Source organism: Anolis sagrei, chromosome 4 (assembly GCF_037176765.1).
Source record: "Anolis sagrei isolate rAnoSag1 chromosome 4, rAnoSag1.mat, whole genome shotgun sequence".
Lineage (NCBI taxonomy): Eukaryota > Metazoa > Chordata > Lepidosauria > Squamata > Dactyloidae > Anolis > Anolis sagrei.
This window is the reverse complement of record NC_090024.1, coordinates 15,659,503-15,673,389: the sequence shown is the minus strand read 5'-3', so window position 1 is coordinate 15,673,389 and position 13,887 is coordinate 15,659,503. Positions and strand designations below refer to the sequence as shown.

At 41.6% G+C, this 13,887-nt stretch overlaps 1 protein-coding gene across 1 annotated transcript in view; it reads left to right on the top strand.

Moving 5' to 3' along the window:
- Window positions 1-13,887, top strand: part of TG (thyroglobulin) — a 197,148-nt gene that overhangs the window by 149,191 nt on the left and 34,070 nt on the right. The window contains exon 42 of the mRNA XM_067467011.1: window positions 12,458-12,622. Within this exon, the coding sequence (XP_067323112.1) occupies window positions 12,458-12,622 (165 nt within the window). The remainder of the gene's footprint in view (window positions 1-12,457; window positions 12,623-13,887) is intronic.

The window sequence follows — 13,887 nt, the reverse complement described above, 5'->3', positions numbered from 1 at the left end:
TAAATGGGACCGAGTGAGTTTGATGGCTTCTCAGGTTGCATCCCTCAGTTTCAAGCAGAAGAAAGAGTGTACTGTTGTGATGTAATTTTCGTAACGCCTTCAAATTTGGTAGTAAACTCCTTGTAGTTAGGTTCACTTCTAGTAAAACCTTGATGCCACCTCTAGCATGTTCTAGTAGGCATCAAACACCATAGAATGTGTGTCTTTGCTTATGGGAAAGACAACTAAAACAGATAACTAGATGTTTTTTTTCTTGTGGTGGAGTTGTTTTGGCACTTAGTTGTTTTCCAGGCACTGATACATCCTTCTGTGTGAACATAGTAGGTGAAACTATTTCTTGGTGTTTGCCTTGTTTCTTACTTATGGTGACCCTATCACAGGCTTATTTTTTAGGCAGATTTATTCAGAAGGGACTCATTTTTGTCCCCCTTTGAGACATAAGAGAATTTTACTTGTTCGATTCATAACCCAGTGCTCACCCTACTACATTAACCTGCCTCTCAAAAACCACTAACTGCAATATCAATCACTTTGTTCCAAAAAGCTTCCTTCTGATTTGAAGAGTCATTTCCTCTTCTTGGTAGCGGTAGCGGAAGAAAAGCAGATTTGAGAGTTAAAAAGTCATGCCACTGATCAGAAGTAACAAGTGAATAGTTACGTAGGAAAGAACATGACTCTTAACTGTGTTGGGAAGTCTAGTAGGAAGAACTCGAGTAAAGTACAGAGTGGGATCCAGCCATCACTACTTCATCTTTGGGGTCATTTCCCTCATGAACACTGAATCATGACATTATTTGCAAATTCGGGCATCTGAATGTTGAAACGAGACAGGAAAGTTGAGCATGGGGACAGTGGCCCAGAGTTACTTAACCTGAGTGGTGCAATACATATTCAGGAAGGGAGAATTGATCTGGAAATTCTTTGTTTCCTGTCACTTTGAGGTCAAGCAATTTTCCAACTGCTATAGTAGGGCATTTCCTCTCTGTCTTTTCCTAACTCACAAATACACACCCATATGCTGTAAGGAAGTCAACACTGACACTGAAATTCAACACTGCCTGAGCTCTGCAAGTGCAATATTTTTCCGAATGAAGCAGAGAGTGTTTGAGGACCGGGACATCCATAGGGATACCAAGGTGCTTGTTTATAAAGCTATTATCCTCCCAACCCTGCTATACACCTGCGAGACGTGGACAGTCTACAGATGTCACATGCAACTCCTGGAACAATTCCATTAGCGCTGCCTCTGAAAAATCCTGCAAATCTCTTGGGAAGACAAGCGGACAAATGTCAGCGTGCTGGAAGAAGCAAAGACCACCAGCATTGAAGGGATGGTCCTCCACCATCAACTCCGCTGGACTGGCCATGTTGTCTGGATGCCCGACCACCGTCTCCCAAAGCAGTTGCTCTATTCCGAACTCAAGAACGGAAAACGGAATGTTGGAGGACAAGAAAAGAGATTTAAAGATGGGCTCAAAGCCAACCTTAAAAACTCTGGCATAGACACTGAGAACTGGGAAGCCCTGGCCCTTGAGCGCTCCAGTTGGAGGTCAGCTGTGACCAGCAGTGCTGCAGAATTTGAAGAGGCATGAATGAAAGAGAGAACGTGCCAAGAGGAAGGCACGTCAAGCCAACCCGGTCCAGGACCGCCTTCCACCTGGAAACCAATGCCCTCACTGTGGGAGAAGATGCAGATCAAGAATAGGGCTCCACAGTCACCTACGGACCCACCGCCAGGATACTACACTTGGAGGACCATCTATTCAAACAACGAGGGATTGCTTAAGTAAAGTAAGTAAGCTGTAAGGAATGCTTCCAATGAGAAAGGGTGTTACTATGTCAACACTCCTGGGCCAGCATTGCACAATATTCTGCATGTGGAACTATGTTCCAGCTAGTGATCCATCCACTCCTGGATATACCATAAAGTCACTATAGGTGCCCCACTTCCCCAAAGCTATTGTATGTCTATCTGGTTAGAGCAATGCAAGATCAGAGAAGTGGCTGGTTATATCCCTGTAATGAGATGCAAAATGAATGCATTCTTTGCTGCAGTTGACCATTTATGTTACCAGATCTCACCTGGAATACTATGTCCAATTCTGGAAACCTAGTTCAAGAAGGATGTGGACAAGTTGAGTCTCCTTTGGGAGAGATAAAGTGAGACTAGGACAGGGAACAATAGATTCAAACTGTAGAGAAAGAGATTAGAACTGAATGATGAGAAGGACCTCCTGATAGTGAAACATGCTGCTTTGGAGTGTGGTGAAGTATCCCTTTCTGGAAGTTTTCAAACAGAGGTTGGATGGACATATGTTGTGATCCCTTTAATTGTGTGTTCCTACACGGTAGAATTGGGTTAGAGAAGATGGCCCTTCTAGTACCTGTCAACTTTATGATTCTATAATTCTAGAAGTTCTTACTGAATCTGGAAAAAGTCATATAGCCAGGCATTTCTCTAATCCTCGGCACACTCAATAGAAATGGGATGTTCACAGTGGGGACTACAGTGACTTTATCTTAGTCCAAGGGAGCTCTTCTCTGTTCAGTGGAATACCATTCTGAAGCAGAGGAAGTTCTCTTGAAAATGATGAAATGGTGTGATTGCACAGTTGCAGCAAAATTGGGGGCGGGAGATAAAAAAAATGTACAGGGTACTTGCATTGTGTAGGGAAGTGGTTCCCAACCTTTCTAATGCCGTGAGCCCTTAATACAGTTCTTTGTGTTGTGGTGACCCTCAACCATAACATTATCTTCATTGCTACTTCATAACTCTAATTTTGCTACTGTTATGAATCGTAATGTAAATATCTGATATGCAGGATGTATTTTCATTCAATGGACCAAATTTGGCACAAATGCCCAATATGCCCAAAGTTGAATACTGGTGGGGTTGGGGGGAGGGGGTTGATTTTGTCATTTGGGAATTGTAGTTGCTGGGATTTATAGTTAACCTACAATCAAAGTGCATTTTGAACTCCACCAATGATGGAATTGAACCAAACTTGGCACACAGAACTCCCATGACCAAAAAAAAAAAAAAGTACTGGAAGGGTTTGATAGGCATTTACCTTGATTTTTGGAGTTGTCGTTCACCTACATCCAGAGAGCACTGTAGACTCAGACAGTGATAGATCAGGACCAAACTTGGTACAAATACTCAATATGCCAAAATGTGAACACTAGAGAAGTTTGGGGAAAATAGATCTTGGCATTTGAGATTTGTAGTTGCTTGGATTTTTAGTCCATTTACAATCAAAGAGCATTCTGAACCCCTCCAACAAAAGAATGGGGCCAAACGTCCCACACAGAACCCCCATGTCTTGAAGGGACTCTCTCTTGCACGAGCCTCCCTCCAGCCTCACATGCTCTCCCTCACTGCCTTACTGCCATGTGCCAAGTACGCCTGCTTTCCCCTCCCCACTTGGGGTCTCAGAAACAGCCCTCCCCTTGACTGAGAGGCCGGCCAATCATAGCAGGAGGAGGGCTTTTGCTGGGAGGAATTGCTGTGTGTTTCCAAAAAGGAAGAGAAGGACAGGTGGAGAGATATTCAGCCTTCTCTGCCAAAGGGTTTCCTAAGACCGTCAGAAATATATAATTTCTGATGGTCTTTGACGACACCTCTAAAACCATCGAAGGCTTTCATGGCCGGAATCACTGGGTTGTTGTAGGTTTTCTCGGGCTATATGGCCATGGTCTAGAGGCATTCTCTTCTGACGTTTCACCTGAATATATGGCAAGCATCCTCTGAGGATGCTTGCCATAGATGCAGCCGAAACGTCAGGAGAATGCCTCTAGACCATGGCCATATAGTCCAAAAAAACCTACAACAACCCACCTCTGAAACCCTCTCATGACCCCCACCCCAGGGGTCCTGACCCCCAGGTTGAGAAACACTGGTGTAGGGGTAGGAAGCACGGATGTACGGATGACTGAATCACACATTGTGCAATTACAGTAATGTGTGAAACTGCTGATTCCAATAACTTTAAGTTTCTATTTGCTTAAACAATGTGATTGCAATGAAAGAACAGGCTGGTGTGATAAAGTGATAGGATATGATGCAATGGGTTCAAACTACAGAAAACTTCCTGATAGTAAGAGCTGTTTGAAAGTGAGATATGCTCCTGCCTGGGAATGTGCCGTAGAGGCTTTTTGTTTGGATGTTTTCAAACAGGCTGAATGGCCGTATGTTGGGAATCATTTATTGTATTTTCCTGAATGTATTTTTAAACAGGGGCTGGATGGCCATCTGTCAGGGGTGATTTGAATGCAATATTCCTGCTTCTTGGCAGGGGGTTGGACTGGATGGCCCATGAGGTCTCTTCCAACTCTTTGATTCTATGATTCTATGAATGGTTGGAGGTTGGACTGGATGGTTCTTGTTGTCTCTTCCAACTCTATGGTTCTATGGTATAGTATCAGGAAAAGCTTTCTCCATGCAGAAAAATCTTCACAGTAAGCCTTTTTGAATGTATGTTCTCACATGGCTGATCTTGAGGTCATCAGAAGAACAAGAAGGGAGGAAAAGCTAATAAACGGAGGTGGATTAATTAATTTATTATTATTTTTAAAAAAGAAAGAACAGCCAGCACATGTTTTTATTAAGTCTTAAGCTGCTTTGCAGTGAGAGCTCCACCAAAGACAAGTAAAGAATATTAAGCCCCTTAATAAAACATTTGTGTTGTTTTAAACATATTTTAAGGGATCAGCAAAATGCTGCCTGGAGCACATTTTTCAAAGTGGAGGACAAACCTTTCTGCACACAGGATTTTTTTAAAAATTGAAGAAGTTGTTGTAATATAGGAACAAACAGAATGTACTAAAACAGAATGTGGGTTGTTGTAGTTTTTTTCGGGCTATATGGCCATGGTCTAGAGGCATCCTCTCCTGACGTTTCGCCTGCATCTATGGCAAGCATCCTCACTACCTCTGAGGATGCTTGCCATAGATGCAGGCAAAACGTCAGGAGAGAATGCCTCTAGACCATGGCCATAAAGCCCGAAAAAACCTACAACAACCCAGTGATTCCGGCCATGAAAGCCTTCGACAATACATAGAACAACAACACTTTATGAATATCATACATGTTACACAGTTAACCAACTTGTTTCCAGTCTCTGCTAGCTAGGGCTAACGTGATCCTGGGAATAGATGTAGCACTCAAATTTAGTGATATACATGGGGGGGAAATCATTTTAGTTCATTTTGAAAGAATTCGCTAAAACCAGAAATCACTTGTAGTTTCTTTTTTTTTTTTTATATCATTTTTATTGTAGTTTTCATAGACAGTACATCGATTAGATGTTAATCATCGATATGTTACTTATATCTTAAAAGCTGGGGAGGGAGGGCAAGGAATGGGATGGGCAGCGGGGATGGGTTTGGGGGGGGTAAGGCTCCTTTCTTATGAATGGGGAGGGTTTTCGGGGGAGTTGGAGGGGGGTATGGGTGGCCCTCATCTTGTAGGAGAGGCATGGGGAGGGGATTTGGGGGAGGGTGTGCACGTGGTTGGGGCGTGGGACGTGGAGTGTGTTAGTATTTTTAGTTCAATTTTTGTTTACTCATTGCTTCCCCGAGTTTGGTTAGTACTAGTGTTGTGCTCTAAGCGGTTCTTCTTTCTTCTTCCTATTTTCTTCTTGTTCTTCATGTGTCTTTAGTTACTCTCTAGATATTTTCTGATTGGGGACCAATCTGTTTTGTTTGCCCTTATCGTTTGTTTTAATCTTAGATGTTGCGTTAAGGTGTCCATGTTGCTTATGTCCATTAACTTTAGTCTCCAATCTTCTAAGTTAGGGATTTCTTCACTTTTCCATTTACTTGCTATTACTAGTCTTGCGGCCGTGGCCATGTGAAATAAAAGTCTATCTGTGTTCGTGTCGGTTTCAAAGTCCAATATTCCTAGTAGATAATATTGAGCCTTCTTTTCTATTTGTAGGTCCAGTATTTTGGTTATTGTCCGGTGTATCTCTGACCAAAACTTTTTAACCTTCTCGCATGTCCACCAGAGATGTAGGAAGGTGCCCTTTTTCTCCTTACATTTCCAGCACCTTTCGTCGACATTTTTATAGTATTTGGCTAATTTGTTTGGTGTTAAATACCATTGGAACATCATCTTTATCCAATTCTCTCTAAGGCTGTAAGAATTGATCCATCTTAACTTTGTCTTCCATATTTTCTCCCATTCCGTTTTGTCTATGGTGTGTCCCAGGATATCTGTCCATTTTGTAGTATAGCTATCTATATTGTTTTTGTCCGATTTCCAGTTTAGCAGTATTTTGTAGAGTTTCGTAATTCCTTTTCTCTCAGTGACCATTATTTTCTCCCATTGTTTCTCTCTGTCATCGAATCCTTCTTTCTTATCCTTGTTGAATGCTTCTATTAGTTGCCTATGTTGGAACCACGTTATATCTCCGTATGATAATTTTATCTCTTCTAGCGTTCTGAGCTTGTGGCCTTCCCTGTCTCGTTTTAATATGTCTTTGTATCTCGGCCATTTTTCCCATCCTAACTCTCTCCTTTGGGTTGCCTCTAGTGGGGAAATCCATAGAGGGGTTCTTTGGTGGAATTTATTTTTGTACTTTTCCCAGATTTTAATAAGGGATGACCTTATGAAGTGGTTGCCAAAGTTTTTTTCTATTCTCTTCTTATTGTACCATAGGTACGCGTGCCATCCACTGCGTAGTTCATGCCCTTCTAATGTTAGGATTTTTTGGTTGTTTAGGATGGCCCATTCCTTTACCCATTCCAGTCCGCAAGCATCATGATATAATTGTAAATCTGGTAATCCCAGTCCGCCTTTTTCTTTATTTTCAGTTAGACTTGTGAATTTGATTCTTGGTTTTTTCCCGCGCCATACAAATTTTGATATCTCTTTGTTCCAATTCTTGATTACTTGCATGTTTCTAATTATCGGGATGGCCTGGAAGAGGAATAGCAGCTTCGGGAGTATTGTCATCTTGATAGCCGAAATTCTACCCAGCATTGAAAGATTCTGGTGTTGCCATTTTGCCATGTCATTCTTTATCTCTTTCCACTTTGTCTCGTAGTTATTCTTAAGCAAGTGTGAATTCTTTGCTGTTAATATTATTCCGAGGTATTTTATTTTGTCTACTACTTGAATCTCGCTCTTTTCTTCCAGTATCTTCTGTCGTTCTTTGGTAATATTTTTTGTTAGCCATTTTGTTTTCTTCTTATTTATCTTTAGTCCTGCCAATTTTCCAAATTCTTCAATTTTTCTTATCCATAGTTCAAAATTTTCGATTGGATCTTCGATTATACATATTATATCATCCGCAAATGCTCTTAGCTTATACGAATATTTCCTTATTCTTGTTCCTTTGAGCCTGTTATCTTTTCTTATACTATTCAGTAGTACCTCTAGGGACATTATGAAGAGCAGCGGCGATAATGGGCACCCTTGTCTCGTTCCTTTTGAAATTTGGATATTGTTTGTGGTATTTCCATTTACACTTATTTTTGCTTCTTGTATATTGTATATTGACTCTATTGAGTTGATAAAATAGAACCCCATATCAAGTTCTTTAATTAGTGCTAAGAAGAATTCCCAATTGATCCGATCAAAAGCCTTTTCGGCATCCAATGCGAGCAATGCACATTCCTTGTCAATGTTTTTTTCGTAATATTCGATGATGTTGACTACTGTCCTGATGTTGTCCTTTATTTGGCGACGGGGCAGGAAGCCTGCTTGTTCTTCTTGAATCCATTCAGCGAGAAACACTTTGAGCCTTTCCGCAATTATGCTTGCGTATATTTTGTAGTCCACGTTGAGCAAGGATATCGGGCGGTAGTTTTTTACGTCCGTTTTTTCTGTTCCTTCTTTATGGATCATTATGATTTTTGCTTGTCTCCACGTGTTTGGTATTTTTTTGGTTTCTAGTGCCTGGTTCATCAATCTTTTCATTTTAGGTATTAATTCTGTTTCGTACGTTTTGTAATACATGACTGTAAAACCGTCTGGTCCCGGTGTTTTTGAGGCGTCAAGTTTCTTTATTGCTTTCTGTATTTCTTGATTTGTTATTTCTTTGTTTAGATTCTCTCTGTGTTTTTCTGAGATTTTATCCAATTTTTGTTTGCCTAGGTATTCGGTAATGTCATTCATCTGGGATTCCTCTCTGGAGTATAACTTGCTGTAGTATTCGTTGAACTGGTTTATGATATCTTTGTCTTTTGTGTACTCCCTTTTTTCGGTGATGATCTTTGTGATGAATTGCTTTTGTTTCTTCTTCCCGATTCTCCTTGCCAACCATGTACCTATTTTGTTTGCATTGTAAAAGTATGTTTGCTTCGCGAATTTTAATTTTTTTGCCATAATTTCTGTTTCAAGCGCAATTCTTGCTTTTTGGAGTTTCTCAATTTCGTAAATCAGTTTTGCATTTTTGGGATTTTGTTTCAGTTTGCTTTCTGCGTCGTCCAATTGCATTTTGATCTTTTGCATCTGTTCGTTTCTCTTCTTGTTTCTTATTGCCATCTGTTGTATACATATTCCTCTTATCACTGCCTTTCCCGCATCCCAAACTGTTTGCATCTCTACGTCTTCTGTTTCGTTTGTTTGAAAGTAGTTGATTAGGTGTGTCCTAATTATTTGCTGTGTTTCTTGGTCTTTCAATAATACGTCATTTAATCGCCAGGTGCCATGTCTTTTTCTTTGGTTGTAGATTATTTCACTTGTAGTTTCAAGGACATGTTGAAGAGAATGCAAAACCAATGTTGCGTCAACACTTTTAACTGCCATACCGAATGCTATGGAATACTGGGACCTGCAGTTTGGTGAGACACCAGCACTCTTTGTCAGGGAAGGCTAAAGACCTTGTAAAACTGCAATTCCCATGCTATAATAATAGGAAAAGGTTTTCCCCTGACAATGTCCAGTTGTGTCCGTCTCTCATCTCCATTTCTAAGCTGAAGAGCCGGCGTTGTCTGTAGACACCTCCAAGGTCATGTGGCCAGCATGACTTTATGGAGTGCCATTACCTTCTCACCGGAGTGATACCTATTGATTTACTCACATTTGCATGTTTTTGAAGTGCTACGTTAGCAGAAGCTGGGGCTGACAGCAGAAGCTCATGCCGCTCCTTGGATTCAAACCTGTGACCTTTCGGTCAACAAGTTTAGCAGCTCAATGGTTTAACCCACCGTGCCACAGTGAAGCTGTAAAAATGTATAAAGGTAAAGGTAGTCCCCTGACATTAAGTCCAGTCATGTCTGACTCTGGGGTGTGGTGCTCATCTCCATTTCTAAGCCGAAGAGCCAGCGTTGTCCATAAACACCTCCAAGGTCATGTGGCTGGCATGACTGCATGGAGCGCCGTTACCTTCCCAAAAATGTATAGGGTGGGTGAAAATAACTATGTAGCACAAGAACTTGCATCAGCCGTCACCACTGAGTAACAATTCCTTTGTAGCTTTGCAAGGTTTTCGAAACAACAATAAATGACAGTAAAAAAAATCATGCCATTTATGGTTGACAACTTGGAAATAACTATTACTAAGTTGTGGGGTTTTTGGGCTGTATGGCCATGTTCTAGAAGCATTCCCTCCTGTTTTAATCAAGGTGGCCAATTGAAACATTTACACTGAGCTCCAACAGACAAGAGTTCTTTCTCCCACCATGGATATTCCATAGCTATATAAATGCAATTTCCTAGTTTCCAACAGACTTCAGAACCTCTGAGGTTGCCTTCCATCAATGCAGGCAAAACGTCAGGAGAGAATGCTTCTGGAACATGGCCATATGGTCTGAAAAACCTACAACAACCTATATTCAGAGGTGGTTTGCCTCTCAAACTCTGCACCTCCAGGAGTTTTGGACTGCATCTCCCAGAAATCCCAGCCAGCTTACCAGCTGTTAGGAATTGTGGGAACTGAAGTCCAAAACATCTAAAGGAGCAGGGTTGGAGAAACTCTGGTCTACAGAACCGGCTAGTCCTTGATTGTCCCCTTCCAAGTACCAACAATGCACCACCCTTTTTAGCTTCCAAGATCAAACAAGATCCTGGTATTTGAGCCTTATAATAAGAGACACCTGGCAGCCCTATTGCTCTGGCATGACACCTCTCCACGCCAGGTGAGAGAAAATCATGGAAAGCCATAGAAATAAGTAAGACACCATATGGAGGTGGCTTTAACTGCCTTCATGTGATGAAATGAAGTGAGAGCCAGACTAGCTCAGCTTTCTCTGGATAGCACCCACTGTCTTTAAATGAGTCAGGATCCCATAGAGCTCTGCTTTGCTTTTTTCCAGAGTCTTAAAATAGTTTTCTTTTAAGGGAGACAGTTAAAGGACAGCAGAAAATCTTGGGCAGCAGAAAACCGAGTGGCCCAGAGGGAGTCACAGACATCTGGCAAAAGCATAGGATTGACTCAATGCCTCTTTCTAATTATACTTGGAAAGCAATGATAGCAGTGCTCACAAAAAAGAGAGAACTGTGCTATACTGAACTGACCTACTTTCTTGAGACTGCCCTAGGTGCATCTACACCAGTGGTTCTCAACCTGTGGGTCCCCAGGTGTTTTGGCCTACAATTCCCAGAAATGCCAGCCAGTTTACCAGCTGTTAGGATTTCTGGGAGTTGAAGGCCAAAACATCTGGGAACCCACAGGTTGAGAACCACTGATCTACACCGTAGAATTAATTTAGTTTGACACCACCTTAACTGCTATGACTCAATGCTATAGAATCATGAGAGTTGTGGTTTTACAAGGTCTTTAAGGTTCTCTGCCAGAGTGTTGGTGCCTCACTAAACTACACCTCCCAGGATTCCATAACAGTGTACCATGGTAGGTAAAGTGGTGACAAACTGCATTAATTCTACAGTGTGCAAGCACCCTTAGACATAGTTTGCATTTATATATATACAATTTATACATGTTAGAATCTTATTTTATGCCCATATATGTACTTTCAAATGAATACTTGTATACTTCATATACATTTATATTAACTAAAACCCTCAATGAGTTCTTTTTTCTGCCGTTCATAGTTTCCAATTAATGTTAGCCATGTTCCTGAACAGAAATACTTTTGGCTTGTATTGCGACACTTCTTTTTTTAAAAAAAAAAATTAAAGTAATAGTTTCAATAACTCTCTGTGTTAACTGTGTTCCAAACTCAGAATGACTCATTAGCGAAACCAGGGTTTTGCTAATATTCCTTGACTATTCTAGGTCAGATATTATCTGGTTACCTCCCATTGTATTTAAAACAAATTGAGATGGATTGCAGAGCCATTCCTTTCAGTCTAGCTGAAAACATCTTCCATAGAAGTGGTTCTCAAATCCTGGTCCTCCATGTGTTTGGGACTTCAGTTCCCATAATTCATGAGCATTGACTATATTGGTTAAGATTTCTCATAAAGTTGAATGCAGAATACATAAAGGATCAAAGTGCTATGCTATGGAATCCTGAGATTTGTAATTTTGGCCAAGAAGAGTAAAGACATATTGGCCAGGACTTCTCTGAGTTGAAATTCAGAATACATGGAGAATCAGAATGTGGTGGATCAACACTAGGAATCCTGGGATTTGCAGTTTTGTCAGAGATTTTGTTAAAATTACAGCTCCCATGATTTCATAGCATTGAGCTATGATACTTGTAGTATCAAACTGCATTAATTCTACAATGTAGATGCATCCTTAGCTTGAGAACTACTCCTATAAGACACTCCTCTAAAGCAGTGGTTCTCAGCCTGTGGGTCCCCAGATGTTTTGGCCTTCAACTCCCAGAAATCCTAACAGCTTGTAAACTGGCTGGGATTTCTGGGAGTTGTAGGCCAAAACACCTAGGGACCCACTGCTCTAAATGATAGCACTTCTAGCCACCCAGCAGTTGCGGTGCACTGGAACTCTCTAGTAGGGAATTCTCAGTTTTTGAGTAAACTACAAATCCTAGGATTCCAAGGGTAGATCCATGGTGTCAAGGTGCGACCAGTGCAAGATGTGTGTGTAATATATTCACAGCCTATGTTAATTATGAGCCCCCGGTGGCGCAGTGGGTTAAAGCGCTGAGCTGCTGAGCTTGTTGACCGAAAGGTCACAGGTTCGATTCCGGGGAGCGGCGTGAGCTTCCGCTGTCAGCTCTAGCTTCTGCCAACCTAGCAGTTCGAAAACATGCAATGTGAGTAGATCAATAGGTACCGCTCCGGTGGGAAGGTAATGGCATTCCATGCAGTCATGCTGGCCACATGACCTTGGAGGTGTCTAGGACAACGCCAGCTCTTCGGCTTAGAAATGGAGATGAACACCACACCCCAGAGTCAGACATGACTGGACTTAATGTCAGGGGACAACCTTTACCTATGTTAATTATATCCTATGCTAGAGCACTATGCATAACATGTTGTTCTTTCAAGTTTTCAATATTTGTTTTTTTTTTCCTGGAGGTAAGCATATGGATCCATATAATACTTGATTTGGGTATCTGTTTTCCCCCATTTTAGGGAGGATCTGCCTTCTCTCCGGTGTCAACGATCAATGAGAAGAAAGCAGGGGCACAGGCTGCTGTTTTGGCTCGCGAACTTGGCTGCCCTTCAGACAGCCCCGAAGAAACCGTATCCTGCCTCCGCCGGTTGCCTGCCAAAGCTCTCAATGATGCACAAACAAGGGTGGGTCTCTTTCATGATTTTGGTGGCAGTGCTCAAATAGGTGGGCTTTCCAGAGGCCACTGGAATGCATTAAAAGAATATGTTTGTTATCTTGGACCATAATAGAACCTAACAATAATCCTGCTGTTTATTGTTCATTTTATTTAATGATTACGGTGAGCATATGCCAGGGGTTAGCACAGTTAAGTATGGAACTACAACTCAGATTTCTCCTGCAAGTGTAGATTTGAGTAATTGCTGTCAAAACAAGTAACAGAGAATGGCCAATAGGAACCCTAATGGATAGTGGTGGCTGGAATATACAAAATTGGCCACCAGTGTACAAGCACAAGGCTATAAAAACTGTTTCCTAGATTATCTGTCCTTCAGAAATGCCATTGGAGCTCTCCCCTCTGTTATTTGAAAGCATTTTTTTTTAGAATCAGTGGCTCCTTACCATTTTCTGCTTTCTTCCATAGGTCACCACTGCATAGAACAGTGGTTCTCAGCCTGTGGGTCCCCAGGTGTTTTGGCCTAAAATTCCCAAAAATCCCAGCCAGTTTACCAACTGTTAAGATTTCTACAAACCTGCATTATCTTTAACATCTTCTGGGAAGCTCTCCTCTTGCTCCCACCCCCATCACAAGCATGGTTGGTGGGGACAAGAGAGAGGGCCTTCTTGGTGGTGGCCCCCTGGCTCTGGAACTCTCTCCCCAGGGAGATTAGACTGGCATCCACCCTGTCCACCTTCCTTAAAGATCTAAAAACATGAATGTTCCACAGTGCTTTGATTAGACAGTTCCCTAGGTAATTTTGGCCCCCAGCTATGATTTAAAACCTAGTCCTTGTACATTACCACTGTGCTCTTACCAGAGATATAGTGCTCTTCTTCATTGCTCTTCATTCCCTAACTTTGGCATGTGGTTCCAGCACTTTATCCATCAGTTCTGTCCTTGCAAATGATTTGGAGGGGTCTGAGCTCAGAAACTGTTTACCACTTAGACTAGTAGTGGCTTGTTTGAAGATTGTTTCATATTGTGTTATGTGTGGTTGTTTTAGACTGTTTATGAAGTTGTTTTTATTATTTTTGCTGTGTTATATTTTAACCATGTTGATCAGGCTTGTCCCCATGTAAGCCATCCCAAGGCCTTTTGGGGAGATGGAGGTGGGGTGCAAAAATAAATATATTATTATATAATTTTTGGGAGTTGAAGGCCAAAACATCTGGGGACCCACACGTTGAGAACCCCTGTCATAGATGGTTTCTTTCCAGCATTGATTGTCTC